At 35.0% G+C, this 23,264-nt stretch overlaps 1 protein-coding gene across 3 annotated transcripts in view; it reads right to left on the bottom strand.

The window, feature by feature from the left end:
- Pkhd1 (PKHD1 ciliary IPT domain containing fibrocystin/polyductin) overlaps positions 1-23,264 on the bottom strand; it is a 472,244-nt gene that overhangs the window by 4,489 nt on the left and 444,491 nt on the right. For all 3 annotated transcript variants that reach the window (XM_063233114.1, XM_063233116.1, XM_063233115.1), the window contains 3 exons: positions 17,401-17,508; positions 13,017-13,175; positions 8,753-8,875 (listed from right to left, as the gene is read on the bottom strand). In XM_063233114.1, coding sequence (XP_063089184.1) covers positions 8,753-8,875; positions 13,017-13,175; positions 17,401-17,508 — 390 coding nt within the window. The remainder of the gene's footprint in view (positions 1-8,752; positions 8,876-13,016; positions 13,176-17,400; positions 17,509-23,264) is intronic.

The raw sequence follows: 23,264 nt of genomic DNA, 5'->3' as shown, positions 1-23,264 counted from the left end.
AGAATTTTACTGACATTAGTGAGTCCAAAATATTTGTTTATGTTAAGTGTGTAAAACATGGCCACCAAAAAACTGTGCAATGTAGAAGCTAATAGGTTACTTTTAGAATCAAATAAATGTAGTTAGATTTCCTGTTGCTGTTTTATTTGCTGAACATATAAATTATCAATTTTCTCTCTGTACCTCAGTTTCCTCATGTATAAAATACTAACAACACTAGTATCTATTTCATAGACTTGTTGGAAGATTAAATAGATGAAGCATTCAGAACTCCACCCAGACATGGAAAATGGTAATGATTATAGCTATAATGGCCATTATCATGACATTTATTATCATTATTTAAATAGTTTATGACAAATATGCAGATCTGAAAAGAACTTATTTCAGTGCTCAATTCTCATTCATTTGATCCTCAAGAGTCTGATACTATTATTTTCCTAACTTTACAGATAAATAATAAAAGTATGGCTAGGTCTGGGGGTGCCTGCCAGTAGACCCATTTACTTGGGAGACTGAGAATGGAGGGTTTCTTCCTCCCACATGTTCAAGGCCAGCCCAGACAACACCATGATACTCCATCTTTAACAAATGAAATAAATGTATAAAGATTTACTTGACTCAGCTGTAAAATTTTATGAGTGGATATAGGCTCAAATTTAGTCTAGCTCAAACACCATATATTAACCATTCAACCTAATTAAATGATTCTATCAAAGTACGTTTTTCAATGTCTACAACTTGCCTTAATAAAATATACCATGAATTAATATCCTTATACTGTTTTAATCTCACACAAAGAGAAAAATATGCAAATTTACATTATAATAAATTGACATGCAATATGGATAAGATAGATTACATGTGTCTAAATTTAGGAGGTCTTTTCTACAATATTTACTTTAACAATTTAAAGTAATATTTACATAGCAATGACAGCAGTTAACATATTTATCACCACTGATCACATATATATTTATAATATGTATAATTGAGTCCTAAAACCACATGCTGTAGTAAATGCTATTACTATATATCTTCTTTAGAAAAAGGCAATTAAGACACAGAAAGATTAAGTAACTTCCCAAGACCACAAATAAAGCACTGGCAGATCATCCATATTTCACTTAGCTCATGATTTTTGGCTTCAAAGTTTGTGCTGTAAACTAGAGATAATACTTGATAAAGTGAAAGACAGCAATAAAGACTTCAGAAGAACATTGGCTGGATGGACGCATGGCAGCGTGCTGCACATACATAGGTCACCTTTCATATGCCTGTGTTGAAAGCAGAAGGCTGAGACCCCACCTAAGCTCTTAGGTGATAAATGGTAACATTTGTCATCTACATTTCACCTATTTTTCATGTACCTCACCACCAAATTAATTCACCAGTCTTTTACACATGATGTATGTGCTAATTTATTAACCTGTGTATTACTTTCCTCTCAGTTTATTGGGAATTTTGGCTGTGTTTGGAGTCAGTAATCGAGACTGTATCATACTTCATGAAACAGAGGGTAGACAATACCATACTCCTACTTCCTTTTAATGTAACAGTGAGTGACATTGATGCTGTGATACAAAAAGTTAAATATACGCAAATGCTTTTTACTTGAAGCATTAAAATGATATTAAGTAATCATGGTAATTATACTACTCCTGTCCTGTAACGCATGGATTAATAGTCTCTGAAGCCTACGTTCCTCACATCTCCTGCTTCCCTTTTGCAGTCTTTTTCTACCTTTTCTCTGGCACAGCTGCCTCCCCATGAGATGGCTCTCTTGCTTAGAGCTATAAGAACTGTCTGGCTACCTAGTTTTCCTATGGGATCTGAGAGTCCTTCAAGAAGTGTTTCTTGACAGCTCAGCTACATTGATTTATGCCTCAATACTTGTTGACTGGAGTTTCTCATTTGACCTGTGCAGCTGCCTCTATTACTGGGGATTGTCACCTTGCCTTGTGACAGTCCCATCGTCCTCTTACGAATTAGAGCACCTTCAAGGAATGAATTATTTTGCACCATCAACATCATCTCCTTGTTATGCCCACTCATATACCAAGCCAAGCATTTCCTGTCATCTCCATAATAACTACTCTCACCAGGAGGAAAAAGCCATAGTTTGTCAGGATCAGCAAATAACCAAAGAACAAGAATAATAAATTACCAAGTAGAAGCAAACTTTAAAAAGAAACAGAGTCTTTAAATTTTAATCCCTTGGTAAAACCAACAGCACTTCATATAAGAGGAATAAAACACTACAAGTCACCTATTTTAAATCCATTGAAGATACTGTTGTCCTGTTTTTCAGAGACCTTCATTGAAAATCTGTCCCCCCTTGTTCTTCAAGTCTGCATCTATTCATAAAAGACTAATGCGAGGCTAGCTTTCTTTTGCAACCCCAAAAACATTTAAAAATCTCCCATGAATTATTTACATGGCAGATCCAATCAGCAACATACCTGACAGACTCCCAGCTGAAATGAAAGTTCACTGTGTAAAGGTGCCCAGGGAGGGCGGCCACCTCCCACTGTGAGGTTATAGACAGAACTAAGTCAGCACACATTATATGTCAGTGCCGACATCAGAAAGAATCAGTTCCTTTGATCTCAGACCTCCACAGGAAGCTTAGATCTCAGACAAATTAGATAAAAAATGAATTTATAGCAGATATGTGTCCTAAGGCATTCTGCTGAATATTTGGGTTTTAGGAAAGGAAGGGTAGTGAGTATCAAAACATATGAATTAATATGTCTCCTTCCTGTCTCTGCCTTGCTGATGAGTTCCCATTAAAAAGAAAGGAGGGAATTTCAAACTGCCCCAGACCATGTGTCTTAGCATCCCATTGGAGGGTTCAGTAGAGTTTTAGGGGAAATGAGATAAAATATGGAAATGATCCCTTCTCTAGCAGAAAGGATGACTCACCCACTTGGGGACTTTTTAGATAGATATTCTATACTTACTGTAAATCCATCCAGGTTTCCGAAATTCCTATTGACTTTCAAAACATTCTAGAGCAACAGACACCATAACCCTGATTTATAAAATGTCTTTGTTAGTCCGTGGCTTCTTTTATAACTAGAACATTAAAATGAATAATCCCTCTTTCCCTAACTTTCTCCAAATTGTTTTAGGTTTTTCCCAACTCAATTCAATGTATAGTGTTCAGTGTTGAATAACTTGCTTTCAGCATGGCAGGCCCAATGTGGCTACCATCTGTGAGCCTCCACAGGCACCAAGGCAGAGAGACGGTCAGTGATCATCCAACAAAAAGTTCATTCTCTATGATTTATTAATAAAGATGACATCTTGCTAATTAGAGAATATAAATGCAGTAATTAACAAATACTATTGCCTGTGTTCTATCTAAATTATTTACTTTGAAGTGGAGGATTGTCATTTAATATAGTTGGGTTATTTTCCTTAGTGTGCCTTATATTCTTGTGTCATTATCACATTGTCTTAAGAACAGTAACAGGAATATAATCTCTCTGCTAGAGTCACTGACATAAAATCAACTTATTTTCAAATATTAGTTCTCTATCACTAATGTTTATGTTCTGATGAACTTTAGAATCATTTTATATCATTTCCCATTGTGCGAACTAGTTGAAACTACATTAAAACAAAGTTAATTTAGTTATATCTTAGGTCTCTGCAATTTTAGTCAGTCCAATTACAAACATAATTTCTTAAATATCTCACATCTTCTCTTTAAACTATTCAGCACAATATCATTTATTTTTATATTTTGTAGTATATCTCTCATTAATATTTACTTTCCAAGACAACACATACTTTGACCACTATTATGCATGTATCATATTCTTTTTTTTTTTAGTTCAATTTGACCTTGACTCACTATATAGCTCCAGCTAGCCTTGAACTGACAGCAGTCCTGAGTGCTGGGGTTGCATGTATGTACCACCACACCTGATAATTTCATCACATTTTCTAACTTTATACAACTGGGTCACTTTCTGTTACTAAGATGAAATTCTTCAGACAAGCTAACTTTATAAAGACATCATGTTTATTTAGAATTTATAGCATTACTGTTTAGTAGATTGATATAAATGAGTAAATTACTCGAGTAATTATAATAGTGTTTTATGTCTACTTGCATTCCTTAGCATTCAAAATGTGTTAAAGATGCCAAGTATGAACTATGTATTTTGTCCTCATTTGAATAACAATGTGTCTATAATATTCCATTGATAAATTATAATATTGCACAGCATTGGAACTCTGTCTCATTTAGCTAACTTTTAAATTTTTTCTTAAAGTATAAATACTTAAGTTTTATCTATACTTTTAAAGTAGGATATAGTAGCATATCTTTCCTTATGTAATACAAACATGCTACTTATTAATAAGGTCCAAATACAGTCTACTTTTCTGGAACACTGGAAAAATTTCTAGCTGTTTTTTCTTCACAGTTTTGTTCCTATAAACATCTTGAGCCCATTCAGCTCTTCTCCTCTCCCTATGGCATTCTCATAGATATATACTTACAAAACATAAATTTGCTGGCAAATATTTTTATTTCACATTCACAAAACCAATCACATGTTTTCAACCATTCCCTGTAGTGCAGGGATATACAGTACAGAGATGAGAAATGCCCGAAGTTGATGTTTATGTCACACGAACAACAGGCAGCCTTTTATTACACATCAGTTTTCCATTTCCAATACTGGGCGCAGGGATTCAACAAAGAATAGCGGCAAGTGGCCAAAGATCAGTGCATTTGTAGCAAGTAAATCTGATATTCCAAGCTGCAGCTTTCTGTGGCAAGGAAATTGAAAGAGGAAGCTATAGTGGCCATCTGAATGCATAGCCTGGAAGCAGGAGGTCACCTTTCTCCCATTTTATGACTTAAAAGATAAGCAATTAATCCAATTGTTAACTAGATAAACTGCATATATTTTCATTCTGGTTTTTTAAAAAGTGAGAAATACTTTTTTCCAGTTGTAAGAATTGTAAGATTTCAGGGGTCTTTGCAAAAGAAAATTTAGAGAAGGGCGAATCATTTCATCTGTCTTCATTATGAATTCAATAATTATCAGTGATATATCATAGATCCCATAGTAAAAAAGGTTCTGGGATTACAAAAAACATAGAATTTATATCAAAGATAATGTGAACACAAAGAATTATGTCACATATAAAAAGTGTTAAATAAACATGAGAGGAATGTTACACAAGTTCAAAGATGGAAACTATTCCTTCTAGATAAATTGAAAAAGACTAAAACTTTTTCATCTAAGTTTGGGAGGAAGAGGACTCTGGATATGTGGATATATTGGAAAAGAACATAGAGGAAGTACTCACCAGGACAGAAGAGAATCAGGAAGAGGAGGAGGAGATACCTGCCAGGTGGGCATTACGTGGGACTGAACTGAATGTATATCTGTAAAATGATGCAAAGATGCAGAGAAAAGAAAGTTTAAGACCCTAAAGAGGTAGTATTGATAAAAATTAGCAAGCAAAAAGAGGACAGGCTTGGAAAAAAAAGGGCTAGGCCTTGAACTCTGAGGTGTCTAAACTGGAATGTTTGGGTACTATTAACCAATTTAAGAAAACAAAAGAACAGTTGAGAAAAAATGATGCAAAATTGCTTTTTGACAGAGCAAAGCAGGGTCCCTTCTCCGGTTTCTGTCATTTCTATGAACCTTATTTCTTTGAAATGCTCAACAAACGCTTAGCAAATGGAATTGGAAGCACTGCAATGATTTATGATCAATAGTGACTAGACTTGTAACTCGGGATAATATATTTCCTTTCCTTCAGCATTTCCTCCCATGTTTAAATTATTCAAATGCATATTGTTTGTGTTGATTGCTTTACACTGAATTGTTTATCGAGTGGAACTGTTGTCTATTCATCTCCAAAATATATTCCCGCATCCCAACCATGTTGGAAATTTATACAGAAGAGAGAAACAATATCATCTTTTTGCAATTATACCAAGAGAATCTTACAAAAAACTAAATATTTATTTAATATTCATGGGGAGATAAAAATCTAATAGTGTTAATAAGCAATTCCTGTAAGTTTTCACTTTTATGTTACAAAAACGACTAGTAGCTTCTTCTGGTACTTCTCATGCTACTGAAAGTTTGAACCAGATCTTTTTTATTGTGGGGACAGCATTATGTTGTTTCCTGTATCCCTGATCTCAAATCATTGCTAATGATCCTCCACCTTCTCCAAGCTATGTCAAGGAAAACGTCCCCAGACATTATAAATGTTCTATGAAGTTAGCATAACCAACTGTCTTAATATTTCTGAGGGAATGTCTAAAACACAAAATCTTTCAATTTAAAAACAGTTCTTGGGCAGATCAGGGTGAGTTATGTGGAGGAGGGTAACTCTAGTTGGTAAATATTGGCTGTGGGAACAGAGTAACCTAAATTATGAATCCTCAAGACAGTAAATATTTCTGTGCAAGCACATAGTCAGTAGTTGTTTTGTTTTGATTTTTTTCCCAAAAAGGATAAAATTCATTTTTACAAAGCTTGGAAGACTGTAGAAGATTTTATGAAGAAAAATGTATGCCCACATTTGCTTCAAGACCAGGGCTGATTTAAGAGATGAAAACATATAGCCCTACTGGAAGCAACAGGTGAGCAAGGGATCAGGAAGAAGTTACAGGGATCTGAAGGTGAGTGAGTTAGTGTGCTGAGCTGAGTGCGGGGTGGGAGCTTGAGATCCACCGTGAGCATCCAATGAGATGATATAGTGAAATCCTAGAAAGCTTCAAGTCTTCAAGAATGATGAGAAAAAACACTAATAAGCAATACATAAAAAATGTTAGGGTTGCCCCTTAATTTTGAAGAGGATTATTAGGCCAATTTTAACAAAGAGGAAATAAAAGGGCACAGGGAGATTAACTGTCTTGTTTGAGGACACACAGTCAGTCAGCCGAGAAGTTGTAAGCCTAGTCTCTGGCTCCTTGGTTCTGTGCCCTCACTGTCACATTCTCCTGCCCGATCAGCTGACAGCAAGAACTCATTCAATCGTAGGTAGCAGAACAAAATGAGTAGATACGAATTTTGAAAGGTGGCATAGATGGCTGTGTATATCAAAAACCTTGGCAACACTGCAATATAAAGAACATGTAATTTACTCCCTCCTTCCTCCATGGCAATTCTGTGGTTCTTCCAGTGCATCCAAGAGAAATTTGGTAAAAGCTATAGCATGCTATGTTCACAATCTAAACTTCACAGTGACAGTTCCATGAGCTAAATAATCTTAAGTGATACAGTAGTCCTCAGTTAACACAAGATGCTGATAAGCAAGACCTGCAGTCACTCACTTAGCAAATGTCAATGTTTAAAAACACAGAGGGAAAAGGAAAACTAAAATGCCACACATAAAACCAAATCTATTTAGAGCTAGCAATTATTAGGTGTTTGCAACTGACAATAATTTCCAAACAAAAATAGGAGATGCCTCATTACGTGCCTTGTAAAAGATTCTCTCGTAAGATACAGACAAAGCTTAGGAAATGAGGCAATAAATCAACTATGATCCCCAAGGGAGGATTTGGATAACAAATCTCCCTCTTTTCAGGTGGGATGTCCTAATAAAATGGGCTCTCTGATGCTCCTGTCTCTTCAACCTAAACTTTTCCACAGAAGCTCTGTCCCTCATCTCATTTCTGATAATTTATTAATAAGCTACCACATAAAAAATGGTCCTTAATAAAACATCCAGCCATTGTGGACTGCCTAATGAAGCTAATTGAAGCAAGTCAACTGAGAATCACGTAGATGACCATATTAGATTAGGGGAGATTAGCATTGCTTCTGGTGTTTGCGGAAGAATGAAGCTGAATAAATAAGGAGCTAGATTCAGATGACAGGGTCAAATCCCTAAGTAATACGGACAAAGTTAGAATGACCTCGGGTGGAATCTGGAAAGAGTTCCTGTACTTTTCTCTCCATCCCCATTTTTCATCACTTCTATCCTTACCTTCTAGAGCCACTGCTGCCTTTTAGTGTAGGTCCAGGTGTTGGCTAATTTGGAAAGTTTTTTATTTTAAATTTTATTTCCTCCATCAGAAAAGACACACACAATGAAACAATGTAGTACACACATGCACAGACACCAGCCAGAGCTCATTCACATCTTGTGTAATGAAGAATTTAGGCATAATATATTTTGCTAAAAGTACAACCAGCTGGGCATGACAGTACATGTCTGCCATTCCAGCACTCAGGAGGCTGAAGCAGGAGAATTACTGTGAGTTCCAGGCCCATCTGTACTAGATAGTGAGACCCTGTCTCAAAAATAAATAAAAGAATAAATAAATAACTGAAAACAAAACTTAGTAAACTTAACTTAGTAAAGCTGACTAATTTGCATAGGTGGTATTTGACAAGTACCCTCCCTCTTTCTCATATTCATTCAGGTTGCCAAGCTGGTCGCTTTGGAACAGAAAAAAGGAAGATAGTATGGCAATATCTGGCTTTCTCTTTTCATGGTATAACTAATTTGAGTGTTAAACCAATAATCTATTGCTAAGAAAAGGTACATAAACATCACTTTAAAAACTGGTGACTAGCTGAGTTAATCAGCCAGATATGTGCATTCCTGTGGTAAAGTATAATTTTTTAGAGAAAACAACAAACAAAACTACGAAAGGACTTTGTAAAAGCTTCAGAAGCTGAACTCCAGGGGAAAAAATATATAGGGATGCTCAATGGCTCTCTCCTGTGGAGACTTCTCTCTCATCCATATTTACCTTCAGCTTTCCTGGAATCTTCCTTTTCTGGCTCTATTTGTGATGCTTGCCATTTGGATGAGTCATGGATCTGATTCTTTTGATCATTAGTCTGGGACTCAGAAATTTCCTCAGGTTTTGTTTCTGTATTAATGCAAAGGAAAAAAAGACAGAATTGGTTTTTTATTTCTTTAGATAAAAGAAAATTTTTGAAGCAACCTCCCCTCCCTGGTAAGCAGTGGCAGTGTGGCAGACTGCGGCCCTTCCAGGGGGAGAACCACCAGCAGCTCCTGAGATCCACACCATGTTGGAACTTAGGGTGCTGGGAAACCAAGCAAGCTGCTCCTCTCCCTGTAAGCGGCTGCGGTGTGCCAGACTGCGGCTCCTCCAGGGGGAGAACCACCGGTGTCTTCTGAGATCCACACTGTTGGAACTTAGGATGCTGGGAAACCAAGCAACCAGCCTGCCTCCCTGCTAAGCAATAGTGAACCTACTGGTGCATGGCCTAGAGTCAAACATCCCACTTCCCCTACCCCCTTCTCCTGTCCCCCTAGTTAGCAAATGGGAACCATAAATCTGAGCATCTCCTGGGATGTTGACCATAGCAAATAAGGGGGACTTCTTTCTACCATCTCTTTGAAGGCAAATATTTTTATTACTGTTTTGCTCTATTCTGATTAATGGTACTGTCTATTCAATATCCTGTTTTGATAAGTTCTATAATGCTCTGTATTTCATTATATTTTGATGTAAGTGATTGAAAGAACAAGTATTATAAAGATAAAGAAATATACTGTGATACCTATTACTGTTATCCTGATAACCTGCTGTGAAGTTCTGTACTAATTTCACTGTATGATCTTAGTTGGCTTTATTCTGTCTTGTTCTATTGTATTTTACCACTTTCAAAATAAAAAAGAAAATTCTCTAAAAAAAAACAATTTTTATTTGCAAATGGGCCTTAATTGTTAGTTTCTCTTACATAACCACCTCAGCATAATAGTGATATCATATAAAATAATACATGTAGCATACTCAGAGTTTACAAAATTGGCTTAGTTACCTTTCTCATTACTGAGGTAAAATAACTGATGCCCAAAGTTAAAGGGGAAAAGGTTTATTTATCTCACAGCTTTTAGAGGTTTTAGTCCATAATCAGCTGGCTCCAAAGCATGCTGGCATAGCAGACAGGCATTAGAGAGGAAAAACAGTTCATGGAAGTCAGAAGGTAGCAAAACAAGCCAGGGACCTTAACTGTATCTTTCCAATCTTTTTATCTTATCCAGGCTACTTAGGGCAGGTAGCACTGACACCATTAATCCTAGTGCCCTTGATTCTAACATTGCCTCAGAAATCAGTCCCAGTGTCACACACACTAGATGTAGCTCTCACTGAAAAAGCCCCACCTATGACTTCATGTGCTAGGTGGGGGCATCTAAATCCCAGCCATAACAGAATTAATGCCATATAATCCCATATACCAACTAGCAACTTCACAGTCTAAAACCCTGCTGTCAAGTATAATGGTTATTGAGCACTTGAAGTATGGCTAATTTAAATTGAAATGAATTATAAGTATAAAATCAACCCAATGTTGACAAAAAATATTTTACCTTTTGTTCATTTATTTAATGAATATATTCATCAAAAATGTATTTACATTCCTAATGCCAAGACATTGTCTAGAGTCCATGAGGATCATTATAAGAAAGACCTGGCACTGGCCCTTTGTAAAGTGTTTATTCAAGTTTGGATGTTAGGAGACAAACAAATGCATTATAATGTGATATAAAGTAATGCCATGCTATGCAATAAAAAAGAGATATGGGGTGGATGTAGATGTTTTTGAACCAGTGTGATCACAGGAATGATATATCCTGAGATGGATTTGTAATAAAACAAAACAAAACCAACAACTGCAAAATACAAAAAGCTTTTCTCTTAATATAATTGATGAAGCTTCAAAGGGGATTTTTTAAAAAATGTACTTTGAGAAAGGCCTTTAAGTAAACTTCTAAAGTTTGAGTCTGAAATCAAATAATATCTATAGTTATCCATGAAGGCTATTATAATATTTTCCCTTTTCAACTCAATATCAAGGTGAGGCTGGATTTTCATCATATGGTGCAGCATAAAGCCCTATACAGCATAACAGATTGAATGCAGAAGATACTAGGAAAGTCTAGCTGACTTCTGGTAAGAAGGGCTTTAAAAGAAGTTTGTAAAAAATGCAATGATTTTCATTAAAATTTTTGATAATAGTTTTTAAAATAACAATTATATTTACATACAATGCATATATTGTTATTTAAATTTTTCCTTTTTTAAATTAATGAATATGGATGAATGAGACTCAAAGAGGTGAATGTTCTTTGTTTTTAGTAACTTTTGATAGTGGGGTCCAAAAATGAAAGTTTTGAAAAGTGCTGACAAAATATACATACAGCTGAATCAAAAAATCATTTTCTATGAGGAAGTTGAAAAACAATATATTTCTTTAAATCCTCACAATAACTAATATTATTGGATTAATATATTTATTAAATAAATGAACAATATATTTCTTTAAAAATACTTAATGATAGTTTTAAAAATTTTTTAAATATGAGGTAGATAAATCACAAAGAAGGAAAAAACAGATCATACAGAGCTGACTACTGAAATTTTTGCCTGTAAATTTCCCTTCAATTTCTCTATAGCTTTTTAACACTGTTAGGAATATGTGTGAACTCAGAAAACCATGGAAACTTATTAAATGAAACGTATCCACAGATGTTGAAAGGTTTAAAGAACAAAAGAAGGGTTTCGAGAGCACATATTAGTAAGTGCAGGAAAAAACTATTTCTAGGGCAGAGAAGACAAAAGGAAGAGATGGAGATTGCAGAGCTTAATGAGAACCAAACTGGCTTGTTGATTTACATATTAAATAGGGGATCAGAATTAAACCACCTGCTTTACAGCATTACATGATGTCAAAAAATTATGAAAATCTGCCTTTGAATCCAAAAGTATTACACATAGGGACAGTGTAAACTTTAGATTTAAAACTACAGAAACAAAACAAAACACAAAACAACTGCAGCTCAACAAGTCACAGGCAGTACAAGACAGAACCAGATTTAGATCTCATTCAAAACAAGTCAGAGAGTCCCCGTAGTTTGTGCTGTCCAGATCACAGTACAAGAGGCAAGAACTGTGGAGCAAGCACAGCTCAGGCACAGACTGTCCACCCAGAGGTGCCGGATCTTCCTGACATCTCAGCCATGGACTGTGCTAGTTCTTCTTTCTGCATTTGTAGTTTAGTCTTTGCCTTTCCTCATTTTGGCTCTTTCTTGTTAGTTCTTATGTAAACCTTTGGTTTTATAACACTTCTTATGATCGCAAGTGTTTCTTCTCCATTTGATGGTCTGCAGCATGGGGTCTGGGTGCAGTAAGGCATTTACCCTCTCCTGCTCTCTCTTCTCTAAGAACAGAGTTGAAAAAAGCTATCTTCAGAGAACCTCTTTCTTGCACTGACTCTATAACTCCATCCTAAGAAGGTTAAATCTGTTCTGCAAAAATGTTCAAGGACATATTTAATTTCTATACTCCAAGAGAAAAATAGTCAACACTCTTTTCCTGCATTTATAACTGATTTTTGACTCGCCTTCAGCAAGGCCACATGACTGTGAGTGTGCTTCAGACAGTGGGGTGAGAACCAAACTACCTAGCATTGTATGCCTCTGTAACTTTGAGGTATTATTTACCATTCTGTGGCTTTCTCTATGCCCCTGTTATTGGCATATTGATTAAATAATTTTTGGAGTTATTGTGGGGATTAAGATTGGTTCATAGCAATTATGGACTTGGTCAATGGTGATTATTTACATCAATAAATATGAATTTTTCATATTATTTAATATTAGGAAATTCTTGTGTCTATTAGATAAACTAAACAGTGTAGCTCTCAATAGTTTTCCTGTTATGATTTTATTTTACTGGGTGTAATTCTCAGCATTGAACCTATGGTGCTCACCAATTGAGCTAAATTTCACCTTTTAAAATATATTTCATTATTTATAATTGTTTTGAGACAGAGTTTCACTAAATTTTGTGGATTGGTCTGGAACTTGTGAACCTCCTGCCTCCTGAGTAGTTGAGCTAACAGGCATGTGCTACCACTCCCAGTGCTATGTAATTTTACATATTGCAAAAGCTCATAAACTTCTCTCCAGAGGAATAAGAACCATTAATATACTGGACATGATTTTCAGATATTTTAATTCCATCCCTCTCATCCGCATACTTCTGTGTTTGCTTCTTTTAAACCAACAGCACACCAGACAGCTCAACGCCAGCCAGGAGACCACCGAGCCCATGGAAGTAGCCAGGATGATGGTTGATCTCTCCTTTCTGGTCTCAGGAAAGACAGCAAAAGACTTCGACCGAGCTGTAAAATTGGCTCCTGTTTATTGAGAAGTTCCAATAATACAGTAAGTTGTCAATACAATAAAAACATTATAGAAAAGACATGATTATGATAGTGCCTGCCACATCTGAGGTACTCAAATTTTTACTGGATTGATTAAGTGGTTAAATAAATGATATAATAACAGACCCAAGTTTTATATTTCTGAAAAACTATAAGATCTCAACAACTCATAATCATTCATAACAATTTAGTTCATTACTAATGGGAAATTCCTCCAATTGTCTCATTTTACTCATAAATATGCCTTTTCCACCAGTGTAAAGTTGGAGTTGCATTCATTCCTGTGTTCTACTAATTAGAAGAAAATGCTCTTAGCTCCAGGACATATGAAAGTACATGCTCTAATATGTGCTTACTTAAAATATAGCGTATCATATGTCAAAATAGGGGAAGAAGACTGCAAAATACAGTAAAATAGAGTAGAATATCATATAGATATTTTTCATTACAAAGGAAAGAGCAAGATGAAGAACTTCCTGTTGAGAAAGTGATGGAGAGAAAGAAAGAGGAGAAGGGAAGGGAGGGGAAAGGAAGAGAGGGAAGGTAAAGGGAAAAAAGAGAAAGGTGGGGCTGGGGATTTAGCTCAGCAGCATAAGCACCTGCCTTGCAAGCAGGCGGTCGTGAGTTCAATCCCTGGTACCGATAAAAAAAAAAAAAAAAGAGAGAGAGAGAGAGAGAAAGGTAAGGGAGGGGAGTGGAGGGGAAGGGAAGGGAAAGGAAATCAAACAAATAGATAAAGAAAACATTATAACAACATATAACAACCAAGATGAATATCAAGTGCATTATATTGGACAAAAGAAATCCCAGCCTATTTCTAAAAGGTAGACAGTATATAATTTTATTTGCATAAAATTTTAAAAAATATTAGACTATAGAGATGATGAAATGACTGCTAGTTTCCAGAGGGTAGAAAGGAGAAAAGAATGTTAGGACAGAGGAAAAGTATGAGGGAGATTTTTATGGTTGATTAAAATAATACATTCCTGATTGCATGGTGGTGGTTGCATAGATCTACATATGTATTTTAATTCACAATGCTACATGCCTAAATGGTCAGTATTGCCATATAAAAATAAAACCATTTAAAACATACCTATAATCTTGTGTGGTAAGTGTATTTGTTATCTTAATTGTGAGAATGGTTTCATGGAAGTAGACATCTCTCAAAATTTATCAACTGTATGCTTTGAATGTGAATATTGTATCATATTCTATGTCTCAATAGAAAAGTTAAAAAGAAAACTTTATGTATACACATGATTTAATTAAGTCAGCATTTTAAAAGTAGCTCATTCAAAACGAACAAATTTCAAATCTCTATTTTCATTTGAAGAACTCAAATAGAGTTAGTCGTGATTTTCTCTTCTCGAAGAAAAGTAATCAGTACTTGGTTATAAACTATTCTAGTAATTAAAATTGATATCCTTGGAAATAAGCAGTTACTTTTAGGATCAGTAACATTAATCAACATGATGTCTATAAAGGTTTTTGTGAAAATTGTTTGATATCTTTCTTTTTTTCCCTATTTTTTAAAATTTATACTATAGTAAAACCTTGCTGGGGATTTAGCTCAGCAGCATAAGTGCCTGCCTGGCAAGCACAAGGTCATGAGTTTCATCTCCTGTACAAAGAAAAAAAAATCAAAAAGTCTTCTTGCAAATCTTTACATTATAGTTTATTCTTGAACATTACAAAGAATAATTTATAGAAAAATTTTTTTCAAGAAAACCCCTCCATTAATTATTATGTTTTACATAAAAATCCCCCCCAAGGATCTCAGGTGGTCATGCAAGGGCTTTTGGAAGTTAATTGGATCAATGAATTAATTAATATATGAGTTCACAGCTGAATGTGCCATGGGAGGTGGCGCCTGCTCAGAGGAGGGGGTTACTGGAGTATGACCAGAGGATGTGTTTTTACCCACCCACCATTTTCTCTCTGCTTCATGGCTGCCATGTGATGAGCAGCTTGGAGATAGCTGACTATGGACTGAATCCTCTGAAACTGTGAGCAAAAATAAACATGTCTTGTTGACACTGCAAGTGTTAGTATCTTGTTAAATAGCTCACTAATATATTAATCTCCTTGAAATGTTATAGGGGGAAACTTAAAAAAAAAGATCCACCAAATGTGGACAGCAAGACTACCTCAAGATCTCACAAAGTACAAAGAAGTTTTTATCTTCAAGAAGTCTTGTATTTGGTTTCATAATCTATTCTTAAATACGTTGATGACATGCATTTCCTTCATAGGTATAGGGGATATGATATTGAGAAGTATTTCAATATATTTATTGATCACTTGGAGTTCTTTTGAGAAGTGTCTGCTCAGGTCATTTAGTAGTATAGTGGGACTATTTATAAAAGGGAAAGGGAATGTGATCAGTGCTACATACTATAAATTAATTTATAAAATTAATAGACATTTAGAATTATAAAATAATAAATATACCATGAAATATTTGGCTACTCTTACCTAACCTCCGAGGAAATTGAAAGACAAAGACCTTTTAAATGTTAGATAAATTTGTGATAAAACATCCAAGCCTGCATTTGTGATCCTTTAAAATATATTTATTCAAAAACACAAGCTTATGGAAAAACCCTTGAAATTTAAGTGGTCAAAAACACTGAATTTGTGTCTCCATAAACTTATGGGATATTCTGCATATGTTGATAGATTTTAAAGAATATCTCCCTTACAAGATTAGTACTTAATTTTAGGTGTGATTGAAAAACATCTGACTTAAATTTTAAAAATGCAGTACAATAAAATAAAACTCTTGTTATTAATTCCCTTAAAATACTTCTCTTTTCTTGAGGGACACTCATTCCATTGTTCTTAGCACTTCTGAAGCAATTTTGAGTCTTTAGTTGCCCCATCATGGAACTATTGAGGTCCATTATTGATCCAAACATTTATCTTTCATGATCATTTTAACTTTGGGAAAGAGCCAGAAAGCACAATTGACAGACTGAATGAATAAGGCGGATGATGACCCATGGTGACGTTTTCACGAGCTTGCTCTTCTAGTGACTGGCACTTAGTGGCAGCATTTACTATATTTTTGATCATACTTGTGAAAGAGGACTTGAGAACTGCTTCAAAAGGGGAAAGACTAATGGGATAAGTGTACTCCAGCGGAGGTGGCATAGTTGATGGGGAGGATAAATGGCAATGTGTCTTTACTGAAATTTTAAACAAACCTCCTAAGATAGTGTCTTTTGTTTAGAAAAATGATCCAAAACTTGAAATAAAAAACAAATGTAGGTAGAACTTATCAAAGTCATACTAGAACATGGAATTATATGTTCCAGACATAATCCAATTTATATCAAAATATTTTAACTAATTTTGTTTGACCCAATATTTGCCTGTTTTAAAAAGAATATTCTCAATATGTTGCCCAAGGCCTGGGCTCAAGTGATCTTCCTGCATCCTTCTCGGGAGTCGGTAAATCTACAGGCACATGATATTCATCATTAATAGAGCTCATATCTGTCAATTTGTATAATATTGAGGAGCTGCAACTGATTTTTTCCCAGTGAAGACACAAGTCATGTCTCAAAACATGTGACCTCAAAGTTATAGCTTTATTGACTTATGTACAACTTGACAAGCTTATTTCAGCATTTCTGACTTCATGATGTTATACCTCAAATGCTTTTCCAATTTTTCAATTCCCTTATCTCCCTCATTAATGAGTTAGATAAGTCTGTGAAGACTTATTATATATTTTCACAAAAGACAGTTTAATACTTCAGGATAACTAGTTCACAAAGCAATTTATACACAACTCTGGGTGCTTCTAAATTACCTGGCTGTTAACACACATCACTACCATTTCCCAGGTAGGAGGTCAAGATGAGAGCAGGAGCCGGACACATGGTACCCAATGTCCAAAATCTCTTACTTATAAATTAAAATTTTCTCATTACTACTTGAATGAGAATGTCATAGAAAAAATAAGTCAAATACACAAGCTAAACTTTATCAGAGGAAAATATACATTTGACTTCTTGTTCACTGAGAGTTTCTGAGAAGTAGTTGCTACAGGTGTCCTCTCTTCTCATGCCTTTATCATACAGCCAAGCAAATTATTTTCCTAAGTCATGAGGACCTCTTATTAGACAGCACCCATTATCAGACAGCACAGATTACTTTTTCCAAAGAAACAGATCTCTGCTGAAATTACCTGGAGGGGATGTAACTGTAAAAATAAAGCTCCAGTTTGACCCAGAGATCAAGACTGCCAAGTTGGAGAAGCTCACATAACCATCCTGTGTTTTTGCCTGGGTGGAACCTGTAAACAAGCATAACACAAAAGGGAGGCGGCAGTTACTTACTCAGGACCAGTGTTTGCAGGTCTTTACTAAGGACAGAAAACAGTGTTAAAGGAAAATATTTAAAAATTAAAGAGGTGATACAGAATCTTAAAGCAAAATAATAGATTAACAATGATTAAAATATTATATATTGTTATCTTCAAATTAGTGACTCATTATAAGATATAGGCATGAAAAATGATCAAGCGATAAAATACAAATTATTCTTTTTGGTGAACTAATAAAGATGAGTTATATATATATATATATATATATATATATATATATATATATATATAATCTTTTCTCATCTTTCTCCTTCTCCTCATCCCAGCTGTTCTTTCCTTGTGAGCAGTTTTTTCCCCTTTTACCAAAAAAAAAAAAAAAAAAAAAAAAAAAAACGAATTAAAAGAGGTTACCCAAACCAAATTCTTCCTAGACAAGTCCTGGAATCAAATAATTCAAAATAGAACAATAATCACTAACATACATTGAAAGTTCACCATACCAGACCCTGTGCACTGTGAACATCATTGTATAATGACTAGACAAGAGCCCCGTGACATGTACTGCTATTAATATCCCATAGATTAAGAAATAAACTAAAATAATTAAATTACTTAGTGCTAGGATTTGACTTACAGTGCGAATCTGCCTGATTTCAAAGTTTGTATTTTAACAAATACTATATGTTGACTATTATTATGTATCTATTAAGAAGGTAATTTTATCGTCTCTCAAAGGGTCAGTATCTTTCTTTATTTAGAGAATCTGTATTTATGTGGTAGCAGAGTTGGACCATTAGATCAAGATAACAATTTATTAGCAAATCATGACTGATGTCATGGCTCTGTCTTAGCAAATTGTATTTCCTGGGCCTTGGCTTTCCTAAATTACATGCAAAAAAGAAAGCTTACATTTTCAAACAATAAACCATCCAGTATAAAAATGAAAGGAGGCAACTTAACTCAGGATCACATTCCCAATATCATAAATTATCTTTTGACTCCACTATCCCTAAATTACTTGCTAATTAATAGCTACCAAATTTCACTCTGGAAATGTCACCGAGATCATTATGGTGGACAAAGACTTAAGAGAATGGTTTTAAAGTTTATAAATTGGTTTGAGATCTCTACAGCTAAAAGGTATCGTAAAGCTATAATATGCTTAGTGTTACATTTTTCAATTCAATTGCTCAGTCTTTTTTTGTAAAAATAATGTTTTTCTTCACCAATTTTGCAGAGCTGCTGAAAACTTCCTTTTTGGAAAACATCTTTTCTTTCATCTCTTCAGACTCCCAAAATAAATAAAGCAAGCAGGAAAAATGGAAATAAATAAGCCGAGACTCAAATAAATGATAGGCACCCAAGATAAATGTAGTTTATACTCTTTAAAACCTATATGCATCAAAATTATGGTCAATAAACTCTTGCAAACAACGAACTGCAGAGTACAGATGTTCAACTTGAAACTGTTTCTTGCAGTTTTTCCTTTGACAAACGTCCTTATTGTTTCCATCTTTGAAAGAATACAAAGCAGCTTTTAATCAGAATGTGTCCGTTGAGCACAGTGAGTCTGCCTCATAGAACAGCCGCCAAACTGCCTAATGGAAAGTGCTTTAGCTCCAAATGGGTTTATTTTTGCGTTAAATACCAGCTTGCCTTGGAGATCCCCACAAAGATTCTCATATATATCTATGATATTCTCAGATTTGAAGCATATGTGCCCAAAAGCTGAAGCAGTTGCTGCCAAGTACAGTACATTACTCCAGGGTTCATCATATCTTTGGAATAGCTATTATAAAATACACGAATGCCATGACAGGCTCCCTGATCAAGCTGGTATAAATAAGGTACGGACCAGGGGACATGGGATGAGGCAAAGTGCTGGGCTGGAAGCCGCACAGAAATTGATTACATGGCCACCAGGAAAACTTTCTCAAATGTGTTTCTGCAGAGTATATAGCTTTGAAAGAACCTTTGCCGCTCAGTCACCTCTACAACTCATTTATTCACGTACTCCTTGTCATATCTACTAGCAAGCTGTTGCATCTCTCATAAGATATTATCTTTAAAAATACTGAGAATTTGTTTCTAGAAAGATAATCCATAGGTATAATATCAAGGGATCTGGAAGGTGCCTAAATAGTTTTCTTTGAGTATTTAAATCCTCCCCCCTTTTTTATAACAAGTATCTTTTTCATTGAGCAAGGTCTATTATGAAAAAAGAACATGAAATTCAATTTCAGAATAAAAGATTTAGATGCACATATACATATAAGTTTGCAGTTGCTACTTTATTTTTCCCTAGGAAATACTTAGAAGTTAGATAGTCTATCCCAAGTGGTTTTGGTACTATTTTTTCTGAAGTTAAAGAGAAGTACTTCATTATGACTTTCAGAGAAACATCCAATAATAAAAAATAGGGTGCATTGAGTAAGATGAACCTTCTAAAAACAGAAAAGTATACCATTTCTTCCTTAACTCATCACACCTACACACACACACACACACACACACACACACACACACACACACACACAGAGTAATATATAGAAAAAACTCTCAACCTCTTCTTCATAACATTTCATGAGATGTTTTGAAAATGAAAACAATTATAATACTGATCCATGCTCGTCTGTTGGTCTTAATGTGGCTTGATATCAGTAGAATAAAACAGCAAACTCTCAAGCCTTATTGGTTTTCAATGGCCACAGTATGAGTCCAACCCGGAGAGTCAGAACATCCTTAGCATGGGGACACTAGCAAGGGATGGAGTGAATGAGTGTCAGGAGCGGGGCAAAATACGGACTCTGAGTGAGGTACGGTATAAGGGAAGGTACAGGGCGTGGCTAAGGCACTGGACGTGGTGGTGTGTGAGGCAGGAGAAGGTATGGAGCATGGAGGACTATGAGTAGAGAACAGAGTGAGGTCATGGTGTGACATACGGTAAGGTACGAAAGTATTACTTAGGTATGGAATATGACATACTGTTATGGTTTAGGTCTAAAGTGCCCATCAGAAGGCTCCTATGTTCAGAGGTGGGGCTTTAGGACAGTGATTGGGTCATGGGATACTACACTCAACAGTGGAATAATGTACTTATGAGTTCAGAGCTGTACGTCTTTTAACAGGTAGGCTCTGCTCAGTAGAGTGTTGAGATTACAAGCACGTACTAATGAACCCAGCGTAGAAATTACTATTTTTAATACTGCTGTATTAAGATCAAAAGGTGAGTCAGTATTGTATACCAGTCATTTTCAGTGCTGAAATACCAAAAGCAACAACACTGCACTTGAACTGCAAGCAGAAAGGCGGCATCACAGCAGGAAGTTCAAAACTACCTTCTAATGCAGCTTTGAGTGCGCACTTTTCACACCATCCAACTTTAGATAACATTGTTTATTACCTTACTATCTTAATGAGGTAGCTTGCTTGAAAATTTGCATATGGAACATTTTGATGCCCCTTTTCCTTGAAATTTTAAGCTTAAGGAGTTTTGACTTTGTTGCTTGGGCAAAGAAATGACTAAGAGAAAAACAAGAGTCAGCAATATGGTTGTTTTATTTTTTAACAAAGTGAGCAAAAAGAACATTGGAAAGCCTATGAGAAAATTCTCTCAAAACACCCAGTATTATCTGTGCTTATAAAACTGAATTGTACATAGAGCAAGTAGGGAGGGTGCCAAGGGGAGAAAAGAGATTTTGGAAATTTGGAAGCAAATTGTTTCTGTGAACAGGTAAAAAAGATTTGATCTCTTGATAAGTAAGTAGATGAAGCAGGAAATTTATAGCCAAAATAATTGAAAGGCAATCTGAAAAGAAATGGTTGGAAAATTTGTAACTCTAACAAGAAAACAAGGTTTAAGCAGTAAAGGTTTTGAAACTATGAAATGTTTAATCACAAATTTCAATTACCTCCACTAGAGAGTTTTTAGGACAGTTCTGTTCCTTGCAGTTGATGAGCGATTGCCTTGCAAAAACAAAAGGCATGAGCTAAATAAAATGGGGACACTAAAAACCCAGGATCTCAGAACAAGTTATAAAGCTTGATTAACCTGGAAATTTAACCATCATAATTTCATGCCTTTCTTTCTCAGACACAAAAAGTAAAAAGTGAAGGAAAAATATCTTCACAATAGGTAGGTATTATGAACCAGATTATAGAGATTTAAGTAAAAAAAAAAAAACACAGCAGAAGAGATAAGATTTGGCATGTTTATGGTTGACTTATTTTTTTTAGTTTAGGACATAATATGCTGGAAAACCATATGAATGATCATAGACGTATAGCTAGGATAGAGAAATAAATGATTCCTCTTCTTGAAAATGAGCAGTTTTGTAAACAGGTTGATATATGAAGTGACACAGAAATCATCCCTAAGTCTGGAAACAAAACATTCCAGAAAATAAAATCAACAGACACACACTAGCTGGTCCCATGAAGTATGTAAGAAATATGAGAAGACAATCTTTAAAGAGTTATTGGCCTCAAATTTGTACAAAGATAAAGATATTTGTTCAAAAAATTATAAAAAGATGTACACATAAAAGGGCAGTTTAAAATTACTGTGATTAATCAGTACAAAATCTCCTCTTGACATGTCACTGTCAAATCTCAAAGGGTAGACATCACTACCATGTCTGTACTGCTACCTAGACAGCCACTCCTTGAAACCATATTTTCAAAAAGAATGATTTCCAAGAACTGACAAGATTCTCTGCTTGTTCTCCTATGTAAGTATAGTGGAACTTTACAAATGACTATTTTTATTCCTTTCTTGTTATTTTAATATTACTGTCAGGTATCTCTTTAATATGTATGTTTTGGCACATTTATCGTATGCAAACAACAACTAAGCTAATCTAAAACAAGAATACAAATCTGTAATTCAGAGATTTGCTTGGGTCCTAGCTCTTTGTCAAAATTACCCAACAAATCTAAATTCAGAAAGACAAAAACTAAATTCATTGTTTTTATGCCTTTAATTTTATTACCCTAAAAAAGACTTTTTGGAGAAAGGTGACCTAGGCTAGAATCTGTGGGGATGAAGGTGAATGGGTTTTTTTTTAATATTTTCTATGACCTACCTTAAAACTTCACTTAGTTTAAGTTTATAGAATATTTTATTAATTTACACACTGTGACTAGTTAGAATATTAAATGAATTTCACAGGCTCACTTTTTCACACTTTTAAAAATCTATGACTTTCTATTTAAGTATATGGAATGATTTTAGACTATTCCATTGAATTGTCTCATTCTTAATTAGATTAATTTGACGTAAAATGAAATTCTTTTCACTTCAGGGTAACTCCTGAGAATTGAATCATGATCATGCACGTCTAGAAAACAGATAGGAAACACAGATTTCCAAGACTTGGCCCAAGAGATGGATTAAATAATCTGCAGAGAGACCCAGTAATGTGTATTTTAGGGTGTGTCCTGGAAAGAAAGAAACAAATAGATTGCACAAATAGAAATAAAGCTCATAATTACACTTTCATTTAGGAAAAATCTTGAGACTCCTTGTTCAGAGATGAAATTCCTGTGTTCAGAGAGGAAATTCTGGTGCACAGAGAAAATTTAAGGTTCTCAGTCAAGAGTATGCGTTGGAAGCTACATCCCTGAACTCCACATAATAGAGAATACTCCTTGTGAGAAAAGTGATTAATAATTTGGGGCTAGGTTGAAGGGAAGCAGGTAAGAGGACAGGAACCTCTTCTAACTAA

Source organism: Cavia porcellus, unplaced genomic scaffold (genome assembly GCF_034190915.1).
Source record: "Cavia porcellus strain 051 isolate PalLab524CR breed Dunkin Hartley unplaced genomic scaffold, mCavPor4.1 scaffold_22, whole genome shotgun sequence".
Lineage (NCBI taxonomy): Eukaryota > Metazoa > Chordata > Mammalia > Rodentia > Caviidae > Cavia > Cavia porcellus.
This window is presented reverse-complemented; position numbering and strand designations above follow the sequence as displayed.